The sequence below is a fragment of the Oncorhynchus mykiss genome, chromosome 16 (genome assembly GCF_013265735.2).
Source record: "Oncorhynchus mykiss isolate Arlee chromosome 16, USDA_OmykA_1.1, whole genome shotgun sequence".
Classification (NCBI taxonomy): Eukaryota; Metazoa; Chordata; class Actinopteri; order Salmoniformes; family Salmonidae; genus Oncorhynchus; species Oncorhynchus mykiss.
In genome coordinates, this window is record NC_048580.1 from 43,245,522 (window position 1) to 43,260,752 (window position 15,231).

Genomic DNA, 15,231 nt, shown 5'->3' on the forward strand with positions numbered 1-15,231 from the left:
AATATTGCTGCAGGGACTGTCTTTCTTTCAGCCACAAGAGCATTAGTGAAGTCGGGCACTGATGTTGCACGATTATGCCTGGCTTGCAGTCGGCATTCCAATTCATCCCAAAGGTGTTAGATGGGATTGATGTCAGGGCTCTGTGCAGGCCAGTCAAGTTCTTCCACGCCGATCTTTACACACCATTTCTGTATGGAACTCGCTTTGTGTACAGATGCATTGTCATGCTGAAATAGGAAGGGTCCTTTTCCAAACTGTTGCCACAAAGTTGAAAGCACAGAATCATGTAGAATATCTGTAGCGTTGATATTTCTCTTCCCTGGAACTAAGGGCCTAGCCCAAACCATAAAAAACAGCCCCAGACTATTATTCCTCCTCCACCTAACTTTACAGTTGGCACTATGCATTGGGGCAGGTAATGTTCTCCTGGCATCCACCAAACCCAGATTTGTCCGTTGGACTGCCAGATGGCGAAGCATGATTTACCACTCCAAAGAACGTGTTTCCACTGCTCCAGAGTCCAATGGTGGCTAGCTTTACACCACTCCAGCGACACTTGGCATTGCGCATGGTGATCTTAGGCTTGTTGCTGCTCGGCTATGGAAACAGCTGCTCGGCTATGGAAACCCACTTTAATGAAGCTCCCGAACAAACAGTTCTTGTGCTGACGTTTCTTCCAGATGCAGTTTGGAACTCGATAGTGAGTGTTGCAACCGAGGACTGACAATTTTTTCACGCTACGCACTTCAGCACTCGGCGGTCCCGTTCTGCGAGCTTGTGTGGCCTACCATTTCGTGGCTGAGCCGTTGTTGCTCCTAGACATTTCCACTTCACAATAACAGCACTGACAGTTGACTGGGGCAGCTTTAGCAGGGCAAAAAGTAAAAGTATAAATCATTTCCATTTCCTTATATTAAGCAAACTAGATGGCACCATTTTCTTATTAATTTGTATTTACGGATAACCAGGGGCACACTCCAACACTTAGACATAATTTACAAATGAAGCATTTGTGTTTAGTTAGTTTGCCAGATCAGAGGTAGTAGGAATGGCCAGGGATGTTCTCTTGATAAGTGTTTGAATTGGACCATTTTCTTGTCCTTCTAAGCATTCAAAATGTTACGAGTACTTTTGGGTGTCAGGGAAAATGTATGGAGTAAAACGTTTATTTTATTTTTTAGGAATGTGGTGAAGTAAAAGTTGTCAAAAATAGAAATAGTAAAGTACAAATACCCCAAAAAACTACTTCCATTGTGGTTACGGTGTTGGGTGGATGTCTAATGCAAACGTCTAGCAACCTTCGCATGTTCAAATCTCATCAAGGACAATTTGAGCTAATTAGGAACTACTTACTACTTTTTAGCTACTTTACAACTATTTACCATGTTAGTTAACCCTTCCAATAACCCTAACCATTTTTAGCTAACCCTTCACCTAACCAAAATTGTAACATATAACAAGTTATGCAAATTCGTAAGATATAATACTAATTTAAATTTGTGATATATCACACGAAATGGGTGATGGGCATCCACAAATGATTACATACCATATCATATCATAATAAATGGAGTGTCTTGATTTACGTACAGAATAATACGAAATGCTTTGAGACCAGGTTGTTTACTTGGGTGTGTAACCATACCCCACAGCAAAAGGGCCCATCCTGCTTAGTCAGAGCCCCAGTGTAGTGGATGGCTAGTGTCAGTTAAGGTATTATCCTTTAACGCAATGTCAGATTAATTGTGTCAATGCATTCTGAATATTAAATGTGTTTGATTTACCCCAGTAATCTCACTCTCCCTTTTTCTCCACTTGTAGCGAGCTACTCTTTAAATTAATTTCTATTTCATTAAGAAATATGCTTGTGATTTCAATTTCCTATGTTTTACCATACAAAAAAATACAATATTGAGATGACAATAAGCTCCTTATAAACTGATACAATTATAGAGGGCAGTAGGCCCTAGTCCCTATTAATCTTGAAAAAAAAATGGGAACCTTATGCTCTGCCCTTTTAGAAAAACACCCTTTTTATGAGGGTCAAGAATGATGATCCACCGACATATGTCATGTCTTTGTGTTGTAAAGTACCAACACAGAAGCTGAGAACATATTTAATCACTTTGCCATTACTGAAATACACTGTGTGGAAGGTAAATCATGAGTTGCAATCATGTAATTACTTTGCTCACACTATGGAGCAATTTTGGAAAGTTCTTTCAAAGTACATGTAATCACAGTATTGAGGACACACATCCTAATATATAGCAGGTAGAATTTGTCTGTACAGACTGTATCCATAAATAGGTTGACGTTAGGTTGAAATAGGTTGACGTTAGGTTGAAATAGGTTGACGTTCCCCATGGGGAAACAATGTAAAAGAAAATACTTACATTGCGGTAAACATCTCCAAAAAACATTTTCTCAACAATATGCTCTCAGCCTAACTTCCTAAACTGTAACTTGGGGGATTCCATTTTACATCTACATTTGAGTCATTTAGCAGACGCCCTTATCCAGAGCGACTTACAGGACCAATTAGGGCTACGTGCCTTCCTCAAGGCAGAGGAAGGCACGTAGATTTTGAACCTAGTCGGCTCAGGGATTCAAACCAGCGCATCTTAATCGCTAGGCTACCGGCCGGGATGTATGACCAGAAAGATTCCAGACCAGGAAATACACAGAGGGTGACCCATCACCTGTCGTTTAAAACTTTGGGGCCTTGAGGGGCCTCGTGGAGGCAGATATTAAGCTAGCTGTGGCCCTCCCAGTCTCCAATAACATGAAAGTCAATCAGTCTCTATCTAACTAATGGCAACACGTGGCAGTGGCAGTGTATTGGTGCTGTGCTGACTCTGATAGAGGGCAGCTGTTCACTATGACTAGCATGGTGATTCACTCCATATGGCTGCCACTTGTCTGTGGGCCTTTTCACAGCACAGACCTTGTAAACACTTTATTCCCCCCCCCCTCCACCTAGCTCTTCTGAAGGGGATGATGTTGATTAATGGGAATCGATGGTGGCGGTATTATCAAGCGGACGACCCATAATTTAAGCCAACCGGCCAGCCCTGGGTCTGGGTTACACCATCCAGAGAAAACTGGCTGAGAGAGGGAGGGAGAGAGAGATTAGAAAGGGGATTGTTTAGACAGACAATGGTGTCTACCTGATTTTAATCCCGGCTCCAAAAGAGCATAGGGATTGGCAGAGTTTAATAAATGAAAGTGCTCTCCATAATCGGGATTTGCACAAAGTGCCCCTTTGTGTTAATCTGACATTTTTTACAGGATGCTTTTTGACATCTGTCACAGGGAGGAGTGCTCACATGCCCCAGCTGCTTGGAACTAAACAGAACAACCAGGATGGTAATACTGTACATTTAAAAGGATCTCATCCTTATTCCAAGAAGAAAAATTAATCAAATTTAGGAAAGCGTAACAATGCCTTCTTTCAAACATGTACTCCTAAATGTAAGTAATTTCTCGACAAATTCATTTTGTACCAACAGTATCAAAGAATCCAACCTGATTAAAGTGCAGTTACATTAAACACTTTCTATGCAATGTCTTTCACCTTAGACTTGTGAAGACGAGCACACCAGAGTACCGTGCCCAAAGAGCAGCCAAGCCACCATAGACTACTACAAGCAGTGTACCACAACCACAACATATGAAGATGGGTTTATTTAGCTGGGGTTGTTTAATTACTTTGTGGTTCAAAATGAAAGCTGCATTTCAATAATTAAAGTCCAGTGTATCAGCGCTAAAGCATAAAATGTTGGAAATAAAATCAAGGATTACAACAATAAATCCCACAGGGCCAGATGTGAGCACGGGAGGGGCCACTGCCCACTGACAAACCGGATTCTGGATCAGATTAAGACTAGGGACAATCCCAGAGGGGCCACGGTGCCTTTTCCAATACGGATTAGGGGCATGTGTGGAATCAACATGCTGTAATCCACCGATTAGCTGATAATCACCTGTAAATACACCTTGGTCTGCGCACACTACAGACAGGACCAGCCTTTCCTCTCTGTGTGTGTGTGTGTGTGTGTGTGTGTGTGTGTGTGTGTGTGTGTGTGTGTGTGTGTGTGTGTGTGTGTGTGTGTGTGTGTGTGTGTGTGTGTGTGTGTGTGTGTGTGTGTGTGTGTGTGTGTGTGTGTGTGTGTGTGTGTGTGTGTGTGTGTGTGTGTGTGTGTGTGTGTGTGTGTGTGTGTGTGTGTGTGTGTGTAGGCTTACACGTTTCCTGCCATACCTCTGGAAGGTCTGCCACATGCATGGACCGTGAACCACTATTCAAAGCTGAGAAGAAGTTCTGAGGAAAAGGAGAGGCCAGTCAACCAGATGTATATAGCATTACCTCATCAGGAGTTCAGTCGTGTTCAGCAGGAGTTGCCTCTGTAAAGACTGGCCAGTATAAAAGAAGAACATCTTGGTTATTAAATTAGGGCTAGATTCAATCCGTAGTGAGGAAGATCTGTGTTGTAGCGCAATTTGACTGTTGAGGTAATTTCCAATTGAGCTGACATATGCAGCGTTTACCGTCAATGCAGTCTCCGCAAATACAGGAACATAGACTTTAATTTTCAACTGCACTATAGCAGGTATCTTCCGCTCTACAGATTTAATCTCATTTAATTTAATCTAGGCCGGGTCCCAGATCAGTGCTTTTCATTACTCCATTGTTATTGTCGAGCATTCCTTAAGGAGTTGGCAAGAGAGCAAGAGAAACAGACTGGCACCCAGGCTAACGCAACACCACAGATCCAACGCTTTCTTCAACCTGTCACACCAGCCATAGAAAACGGCAACATCAGTTATACTTTGAAAACATATTCGGAGGCTTTGAGATGATCTTATGCGTAATACGAGGATCCAAGAGGTTGTAGTAAAGGGTACAGCATATCATATCCAAGCAATAAAATACTGGATGTACACCTCGTAAAAAGTATAGGGGTACTTCAATAGAAGTTGTATTGTGTTATGTACCATATGCTTAACTGGATCTGTATCGAGAGGTCAAAGTGTGGGTGAATGATGCAAACACAATACACTGAACAAAGATATAAACGCAACATGTAAAGTGTTGGTCCCATGTTTCATGAGCTGAAATAAAAGATCCCAGACATTTTCCATAAGCACAACAAGCTTATTTCTCTCAAATGCTGTGCACAAATTTGTTTACATCCCTGCTAGTGAGGATTTCTACTTTGCCAAGATAATCCATCCACCTAATAGGTGTGGCATATCAAGAAGCTGATTAAACAGCATGATCATTGCCTTGTGCTGGGCACCTTGTGCCGGGGACAATAAAAGGCCACTCTAAAATGTGCAGTTTTGTCACACAAGACAATGCCACAGATGTCTCAAGTTGAGGGAGCGTGCAATTGGCATGCTGACTGCAGGAATGTCCACCAGATCTGTTGCCAGAGAATTTTAGGATTATTTCTCTACCATAAGAGGATTTGGCAGTACGTTCAACCGGCTTCACAACTGCAGACCAGGTGTAACCACACCAGCCCAGGACCTCCACATCCGGCTTCTTCACCTGCAGGATCGTCTTAGACCAGTCACCCGGACAGCTGATGAAACTGAAGAGTATTTCTGTCTGTAGTAAAGCCCTTTTGTGGGGAAACCTCATTCTGATGGCTGGGCCTGGCTCCCCAGTGGGTTGGCCTATGCCCTCTCAGGCCCACTCATTACTGCGCCCCTGCCCAGTCATGTGAAATCCATAGATTAGGGCCTAATTAATATATTTCAATTGACTGATTTCCTTGTATGAATTGTAACTCAGTAAAATCTTTGAAATTGTTGCGTTTATATTTTTGTTCAGTGCCTTCAGAAAGTATTCATACCCCTGGACTTATTCCACAATTTGTTGTTACAGCCTGAATTCAAAATGTATTACATATATTTTTTTTTACTCATCTACACACAATACCCAATAAGGACAAAGTGAAAACATGTTTTTCTAAATTTTTGCAAATGTATTGAAAATTAAATCCAGAAATATTTCATTTTCATAAGTATTCACACCCATGAGTCAATACATGTCAGAATCACGTTTGGGAGAGATTACAGCTGAGAGTCTTTCTGGGTAAGTCTCGAAGAGCTTTGCACACCTGGATTGTACAATATTTGCCTATTATTATTTTCAAAATTCTTCAAGATTTGTCAAATTGGTTGTTGATCATTGCTGGACAACCATTTTCAAGTCTGGCCATAGATTTTCAAGCAGATTTAAGTCAAAACTGTAACTCAGCCACTCAGGAACATTAATTGTCTTGTTGGTAAGAAACTCCAGTGTAGATTTGGCCTTGTCTTTTAGGTTATTGTCCTGCTGAAAGGTGAATTGATCTCCCAATGTCTTGTGAAAAGCAGACTGAACCAGGTTTTCGCCTGTGCTTAACTCCATTCCGTTTCTTTTTTATCCTGAAAAATCTGAAAAACTCCCCAGTCCTTAATGATTAAGCATGATCACAAGCATACTCATAACATGATGCATCCACCACTATGCTTGAAAATATGATAAGTGGTACTCAGTAATGCGATATATTGCATTTTCCCCAAACATAATAATTTGTATTCAGGACAAAAAGTGAATTACTTTGGCAAATGTTTAGCAGTATTGCTTTAGTGCCCTGTTGTTGTCCTGTCCCCCCCCCCCAAAAAAAAAATCTATCAATAGGTGCCATTCTTTGCGAGGCATTGGAAAACCTCCTTGGTCTTTGTGGTTCAATCTGTGTTTGAAATTCACTGCTCAACAGGGACCTTACAGATAATTGTACGTATGGGGTACAGAGATGAGGTTGTCATTCAAAAATCATGTTAAATAACCAAGCAACTTATTTGACTTGTTAAGTGCATTCTTACTCCTGAACTTATTTAGGCTTGACATAAAGGGTATGAGTACTTGATTCAAGACTTATCAGATTTAATTAGTAAAAAATTCCAAAAAGATAATTCCACTTGGACATTATGTGGTATTGTGTGTAGGCCAGTGACCAAAAATCTCAATTTTTTAATTCGGGCTGTAACACAACAACATCTGTAAAAAGTGAAGGGGTGTGAATACTTTCCGAAGGCACTGCATAACGTAGCACCACAAAGATTCTTAATGCCATCTGCTGGCAGTTTATAATAAATACATGTGAAGTTACTTGCTAGTCCAGGTGCACGAGGCTGTGATGTGACTCCATTTCAGACATTTGAGACACAGCCCACGCATTACTGTTCATTAACAACATAAGTCAGACTCCTATTTTGTGGTTAAAAATGCACATTTATTAAGTGATATAATAATAAATAATTTTGTGTGTGCTTATATTTGTCCATTTTTAACATACACATGTGAATTGGAAATGTGCCTTTTACATATCCCACTCTCCCTGAGACACCTTCAGAGATTCGGGTCACGGCCCGGGTCTGCCATTATCAACGGCGACCCTGGACCAACTAGGGTCAAGTGCCTTGCTCAAAGGCACAGACAGATTTTTCACCTTGTCAGCTCAGGATTCAAACGACTGATCTTTTGCTTACTTGCTCAACCTCTCTAACCTCTAGGCTACCTACTGCCTTGTAAAAAAAAAATTTGTAATATCCATGGTGTACTTCACTACACACAATGTACTCTAAAGCAAAATGTTTGATGCTTTTTTCTTTTATTTGGTAAGACACTTAAGAGACATTCCTGAAAGGGAGATCAAATAGTTTTGGTTCATAGCAGATTCATCATGCCTGATACGAAAAACATGAAGTGTACACCAACACAAAATGTACAAGTCATGAAATCAAACAATATAAACAATATTTTATATATATAAAACAACATGGCAAGCTTAATAAATATTACAAATAAACAAAAACTGGTGAAGTAAACAAATGTTAAACTATTTGGTTTGGGCAATATTTGACAAGGGGGGGGGGGGGGGGGGGGGGGTTGAGAGAACACATATTAAATCAATCAATAAAACACAAGCTGAATGTCAGTTTGACCATGTCAATGTACTATGGTGGTCAATGCTCCCGCCAAATCCCTGTTCCCGTTAGTGTGGACAGAAAGACATTCAAAGAAAACGGATTCACAAATCATATGCAACCCCAAAGCGTTGTTCAGTCTCTTTAAGTTACTGTATCGCGTTAATGTGTTACATTAAAGGAACACAAAATATGCAACGTCTCAAAAGGTGTTCCAAGCTCATTGTTACATGGATTAGGATTTTTTTTTGTGTGTGTACAGACTGCTCTTTTACATATCACCACATTCTACCGTGCATTTGTTCCATGTAGGTTTGCAGGTTGTAAGTGCATGCTGAAATCTTTCTACATTTAGTGTAGTTACGTTTCCCAAAACAACTCCATTCCACCTAATAACCAAGGGTTCATCTTTCATTATCTTAGTCTTTGTAGTTAAATCATACCACCACTATTGACTGACAAATTGCACCAGCACAGTAGAAAATGTAAAAAAAAAAAAAAAAAAAAGCCAGAATTTACTGGGTCTATTCTAATGCTTAGATGCGGCAATTTTGATAATAAATTGTCGGCTCTGTACGTTTGAAAATACACAGTAGTTGATGACGCAATATGTGGGGCTGTTACTTGTTGCTGGAACACTTGGTACTTAGGTCTTAACATCATTGGGTATGTCACTCAAAGAGGATGAACACCATGACAGAAATCATTTTGATTCAATCAGGAGTTTAGGACAATGTATCGTTCACATACAGACACACCCACAACACATACCCAGACAGACACACACTCACGCGCACAACTCATTCTAAGTGTGCATTGTGAATGTAAAGTCATCCCCTTAGTGATTAGTCTATTTAACAAAAGATACAATTGTGCAACATTTAATTGTTTTCATCAAAGTAAACCAGGAGTAGAACATATACCAGGCCATCCTAGTTGCTGCAAATCACCAAACACATTTTAGAGAGCAATTTTTTTCAGACATTGTGCCCTTTTCTTTTCTTGTAGTTACTTAAAGGTGCGTTCTCCTACTTTTGCATAATTTCAGCCAGTAGTTTTGAAAGTGGTGCTCATGAGCCAAAAGCGCTCCACATTTTTTGAGTACTACGTCATCCAATTGTCTACTGTGTCATCCATCTCGTGATATATTACACATTTTGCAATTTAGATATCATTTGAATGTTGCAATTCGTGTGATATGTCATGAAACCAATTTGTGCAATATGTTATGAATTTGGATCCCGGAGTGCATCTTTAAGAGTTAAAGAGTGTTTGGGCCACCCAAGCCTTTCCTAGATCTTCTCTGATCCACTCCGGTCCATTGCAGAGAGAAGCAGGCAGATCTATGCCTGGACGACCCCTCTTTCAGTCTCTTTTTAGAGGGTAGTCCGATAGGGTGTTACCCTACACCAGTAACTGTCCAGTCCACTGTCCCCCCAAAGGTCCCAGCCTCAGCTCCCCTCGACGCTCTGTCCGTCCGTTACAAAGTGCAAGCAGTTAAATGTCTCTTTGCCTTTTCCCTCCCATCCCACACAATAAACTGAAACCAAATGCAACATCAAAGAATATTCTTATTGTCCGATTGCAAAACCGTGCAGCAGACACTGTCCAACAGGCAATGGAAAGGGAGAAGGCAGCTTGAGAGAGTGCATTTGTGTCACAAGGAATTCAGTCCCCTCTACGCAGACTCCATAGAGTGTGGTTCCTCTTTGTGGTCAGGTTGCCACTAGTTGGTTGGTTGTCTGCCAGAGTGGTTACACCTCCCTAGAAACAGAAAACACACAACAGAGATTGATTACCACAAGGCCTTTGATATATGTATAGAGTAAAAGGCAGTATCCTGAAGATCATTTCTTTAGCTTTGGCTGAAAGAGTTCCTCTGTGGTTTCTACTTTGGTAGTGATTGTAAATAACCATAGCTTGCATAGTGTCAACTTGGCAGAATTTAATAGAACACATGGAAGCCCAAAGAGCACATCCAGGTGTATAGACATGATACCCATGTATAAAGTGAGCTGTGACTTACGATGCAGTGAGAGTAGAGTTGAGCACTAGGGTGGTGCGTATCCTATAGAGCTGGGCTAGGGTCAGCTTCTTGTGCTGATGGGTCTTCCTTCTTTTGGGCGATGACTGCTTCTCTGGGCAACCGGCTGTGAACGACTCACTGCACTTCCCCCCGTGTCCTCCAGAGGGCGCCACCATCGTCTCCCCATCTGAGCTGCTGCTGTCAGCCTGGCTATTGCTGCCTTCACAGGCCTCAGCTGCAGCCAGAGCCCTCTGGACCTGCCGGGCCTCCGCCTTCCTCAGGGTGTCACAGAGCTTACCAGAAGGCATGCTCATACTCAGGAAGTCCTCATACTCAGGCTCTGAGTCTTGGTCAGTCTTAAACAGCCCAGTAAGGTCTTGGGCTGATAGGCTCTTACTGTGGACCAGGCATTCCGCCCTCTCGCTCCTGTGTTCTGATTGATCCTGGGCTGTAAGGCTGCGGGTTTGTATCCGGGAGACAGGGGCGTTGTCACGGAAACGCTGCAGAAGGTTGTCCTCTGAAATTGACTTGATGTTCAGGCTCTGGAGGCTGCGGAGGCGGGCAGTAACCGGGGGGCGTCGCCGAGGCTTCAAAGACTGAACCACTGACAGCTGGGAACCAACAGAGGTTGAATCCTCCTCCTCTTCCTTCTCCACTTCCTCATCCATCAGTTTCCTTACCACCTTTTCACTCTCCATTTCCACCTCCACCCCCACCTCGTGTCCCTCTATCCCTCCTTCCTCTTCAGTCTCCTCTCCCTTGCTCTGGCCTGGTCGTGTCTGCAGGTCCAGCTCTCTCAGTAGGGACTCTGGGGAGAGGGTACCGTAGGCACTGTCCATGGACAGAGAGCGACACTGAGGCTCCAGCTCAACCTCCCCTCCCTCCATAATACCCTCCTGCTCTGGCTCAGGGTCCCGGTCGGCAAGGTTGTCCTGGGGGCTGGCAGGGTTGCAGTGCAGGGGCTCAGGCCCAGTAGGTGGGGTAACTGTGCCCGAGTCTAGGCTCTTCTCTAAGGGTCCTCCTGAATCTGTGCTTGTGGCAGAGGGGTTTTGGTGCTCCCCTGAATCCTCTCCTATGTCCATGACTGACAGGGTCTCTGTGGAGCAATCCGAATGACTGGAAGAGAAAGAGACCAAAATGTTAGACTGATGAGAATGGTTCTAGTAATATAAAACACTAACAATAAATGATAATGTTTACATGAAATAATCTTTGCACAGATCCGATCAACATCTACAGTGTCCTTATAGAAGAATGAAGCTCTACGATGTCTAAGTCGTTGTTTGGGTTTGTACCTTGGTCCCTGCTGATCTTTGTTCCTCATGCAGGGGGAGCTGGAAGTGGAGTTGCTGCTCTTGTTTTCCTCCTCCTCTTCCTCTCCGCATAGACGGCGCTGTAGGGTGACCTGCTGCCTGAGAACCTCCTCAGTCCGCATTCTCTGGAGCTGGTTCTGGACGTTGCAGATGGCGTCAACCCAGCTTCGCCCCTGGGTGGCGCTGTTGGCCTGGAAAGTGTAGGCTGCCACCGCGCTCTTGAACTCATTGAGGTAGATGAGAATGAAGGAGCCTATAGTAAGAGAGAACAGCTAATCAAAACACGTTTCTCAAGCATTTGCGTGAGCCTGTCTGCAGTGCCAGGTGGGAAGGAATATCCCTTTCAGGACTTTTCTAGTGGTTCCACTGTGCCAGACATGCTTAATTAAGCACAGATGAAGTATGTGAAAGAAAACAAATAACTTGAACCCCGGTTTAAATGTAGCTGCGTGCTGGTACTCACCAGGGTCCTTGAGTTCCTTGCAGACAACATTGTGGATGAGGAGGGGCTGTCTGATCACCTTGACCTTCTCTAACCTCTTCACTGGTTTGGTGATGAGCAGCAGGTCTGTGAACAGGAAGCAGTACACCTCCATCTGTGGGAAGGATGGGGAATTGCTTCCAGGTCAATTTCAGGTCACTTGTCATCATTCTAGTACAATAAACTAGGCTAAATCAAATAAGTAAATATTATGAAAGCAATTTGCTCCCCAATCACCCTGGTCATTGACATATTCTATCACAATGACCGTGGGTAGTTCTCAGCCTGCGACAGTTATAATGAGGTAAAAGCAGTTACAAAGTAGCCCAGCCAGACACTTACCCTGCTGTCTTTGCCCTCCTTCATGCGCAGTGCCGCCTCCAAATGGAGCTGTCTGGTCTCCTCTGGTGATGTGCCTCTCATAGGAGCCATCAGGTCGAAGCGGTTAAACTCACGCAGGATCTAAGGAGAGAGACAAGAAGAAGAAGTTACACACCAAGCAGAAACACAATTTCAACCCAGACTAAAAATCAAATTCAATAGAGATTCTCGTCTAGCACCGGTATACCCAGCAAGCCAGCCCTGAGTGTGGTGAGTGCCCACCTTCTCCAACTCCTCGCTGCTCCCCTCCACTGCTTCGTAGGAGTCGATGCGCCCAGAGATGGCGGCTAGCTTCTGCTGCTCCTCCCGCTGGCGCATCTGAGAGTCCACGCTGTTGATGAAGCCCTCCACCCACGCCACCATGCCGCCGACGGCGTCGCGGGACGACGAGTCGTCAGTCTTCTTGAGAACAGCCTTCAGCAGTAGGGGGTACTTGGTGAGTCTCTGGTGGGGCTTGGCCAACATGTCAGCCAGCTTCAGCCGGTTACACTGCTTATGGGTCTCAGCCCACTGCGCAGGGGAGAGAGAGACCAGGAGTTAGAGGTTAAAGAAAATGTGGCTAGGAACTTAAATGAACAACACTGAAAAGTGCTATGTAGAACGTAATAGTGGTATCTGATATTGGTTGACTGTGCTGTATTTGTGAGATGAGTAAATGGTATTTGGTGGGCAGTTGTTTAACTTGACACCATCAGTGTGAACAGAGAGAGAGCGAGAGAGAGAGAGCGAGAGAGAGCGAGAGAGAGAGAGAGAGAGAGAGATCGGGAGGACAGGCGGACTGCGACTCACCGTGACGTAGATCCTGAAGAGCTCGTTGTCCCTGAGCAGTGACCTCATGTACTCCATACTGGCCTCCTCCTCCATACAGTAGCGGATGTAGGGCTTAAACCTGGAGCCAATCGTCCTGAAGCCGTGGTGGAGGTCTGTCGGGTTGAGGAGGGTTCTGGCTTGCCGGGCCATCTCCAGGGCAGGCAGCATCACCTGGTTCCACAGGGCCGTGTGCAGACGCACAATGTCCTGGATGTTACTGAAGAGTCGCGCAGGCTCCACCTCCGTCAGCAGACCACTCTCCTGCAGGTTCAACAGCCCACACAGGAACAACTGGAGGAAGAGAGGACATGGGAGAACAGGTTGCAATATGGGACATCTGATAGGGAAGTACTGCACTAGAGATAGACAACCTACTCCGAGTGTACATTACATTAGGAACACCTGCCTAATATTGAGTTGCAACCCATTTTGGCCTGAGAACAGCCTCAATTTGTCATGGGGCATGGACGGCAAGGTGTCGAAAACGGTCCACAGGGATGCTGGCCCATGTTGACCCAATGCTTCCCACAGTTGTGTTAAGTTGGCTGGATGTCCTTTGGGTGGTGGACCATTCTAGATACACACGGGAAACTGTTGAGCGTGAAAACACAGCAGCGTTGCAGCCCGACACACTCAAACCGGTGCGCCTGGCACCTACTACCATACCCCGTTCAAAAGGCACTTAAACTCTTTGGTCTTGCCCATTCACCCACTGAATGGCACAGATACACAACTCATGTCTCAAATGTCTGAGTGCCACTAACGGCACTCAGAGAGCACACCTAACCAAACTAAAATTCTTAGCACGATTCATTGAAGTTGTTCCTTTGGACTTGACATAGAAGGTTATGTTGTTCTTCCAAAAATGATCTAGGAGGTACACGTGTGTAAGGGAGAGAAGCAATTACTTTGTAAAAGGGCACTTACGTCAGTGATGACTCGTAGTTTCTTGATGTAGGTGGCCTCAGTGTGCAGGAGCTCCCAGATCGCCTCCTGCTGATGGAACTGGCGTCTGGTCAACGTCTGGAAGCAAACAGAACCAAAAACACACTCATGAGGTAATGGCCTCATACACATCCATGTGAACAGACGACGACACTCTCTTATCCATGAGTTACACATAAGAACACAATACACCCACCCACGTTCATGAGTTAACAGCCTTACACAGGTCTGAACATATAAAAGTAGCAACACACACACACACGCACTCATAGGGTAAAAGCCATAAGCCATGTCTAAGAACATATGGCACGAGACAGACTCATGAGGTAACAGCTTTACTGTTACATGTCTGGTCACAAACAAATGACACCATCAGGACCGAGCTCAGTCAAACACTGATTGAGTTGGAGTGTGACTGAAATCCCGATCCCCAATCACACAGCATCTTATCACACACAGACATCGGTCTATCTTGCCTGAGCCCATCCTCTAAGGGTGTGCGTTCTGTCCGGGAAAGAGAGACGGACGCGATTGAGCTGGTAACGTTTATACAACTCCACATTAACCTTAATAAACAGCTGTACAACACTGGCTGTAAACGTTATGCGCCCTGTTGCTGGGAAACACCAGACTGGATGGGCGGGAGATTGTCAGGCCAAAACAGGAACGGATTGTGAACAGTTTATTACTCAATACGGGAGTAGCTACACGCATGCGATCATATCAAAGTTAATTTGTCACGTGCGCCGAATACAACAGGTGTAGACCTTTCAGTGAAATGCTTACTTACAGGCCCTAACCAACCGTGCAATTTTTAAGTAAAAAAATAGGTATTAGATATTTGTATTAAGCATTTGTGGTTATGTGTCAGTGAATGAGTGTGTGTTTCGGTGAGTTTGTTTTGGTGCGTGTGTGTGTGTGTGTGTGTGTGTGTGTGTGTGTGTGTGTGTGTGTGTGTGTTCATGTTACCGTACCTCATGGTTGTCGAGTAGCTGTGTCCAGCTGTCCTCCAGGGTGAGGCTGGTCTCCTCCTCCTCCTCCTCCCAGGAGTCGTGATGGAAGGAGAGCTGAGGAGGAACCTTGGGAAGGCCAAACAGAGTGTACGACTGCAGCTTATTCTGGAGCTGCTCCATGCGGTCCACCTCCTAATAGAATGGGGGGAAAACCCATACGTGTCATTAACCACAGCTCCTGGGCAAATTAAGTATTCCTGCTTCATTCGAACGTAATTCACATGCACAGCACCTTTAGAGGAAATCACAAGGTCAGTATTAAATAAAAGGTTAAATAAA

The 15,231-nt window shown here is 44.2% G+C and overlaps 1 protein-coding gene across 6 annotated transcripts in view; it reads right to left on the minus strand.

Annotated features, from left to right (window-relative positions):
• Positions 1 to 7,650: 7,650 nt before the first annotated feature.
• Positions 7,651 to 15,231, minus strand: part of LOC110492064 (pleckstrin homology domain-containing family G member 5) — a 73,329-nt gene continuing 65,748 nt past the window's right edge. For 5 of the 6 annotated variants that reach the window (XM_036946959.1, XM_036946956.1, XM_036946954.1 and 2 more), the window contains 9 exons: positions 14,914 to 15,084; positions 13,922 to 14,017; positions 12,974 to 13,285; positions 12,407 to 12,694; positions 12,146 to 12,265; positions 11,786 to 11,918; positions 11,305 to 11,575; positions 10,010 to 11,125; positions 7,651 to 9,747 (listed from right to left, as the gene is read on the minus strand). In XM_036946959.1, coding sequence (XP_036802854.1) covers positions 9,738 to 9,747; positions 10,010 to 11,125; positions 11,305 to 11,575; positions 11,786 to 11,918; positions 12,146 to 12,265; positions 12,407 to 12,694; positions 12,974 to 13,285; positions 13,922 to 14,017; positions 14,914 to 15,084 — 2,517 coding nt within the window. In that variant the 3' untranslated portion in view covers positions 7,651 to 9,737. Of the gene's footprint in view, positions 9,748 to 10,005; positions 11,126 to 11,304; positions 11,576 to 11,785; positions 11,919 to 12,145; positions 12,266 to 12,406; positions 12,695 to 12,973; positions 13,286 to 13,921; positions 14,018 to 14,913; positions 15,085 to 15,231 lie in introns of those variants that run through there. The other variant, XM_036946955.1, reaches the window with a different exon arrangement.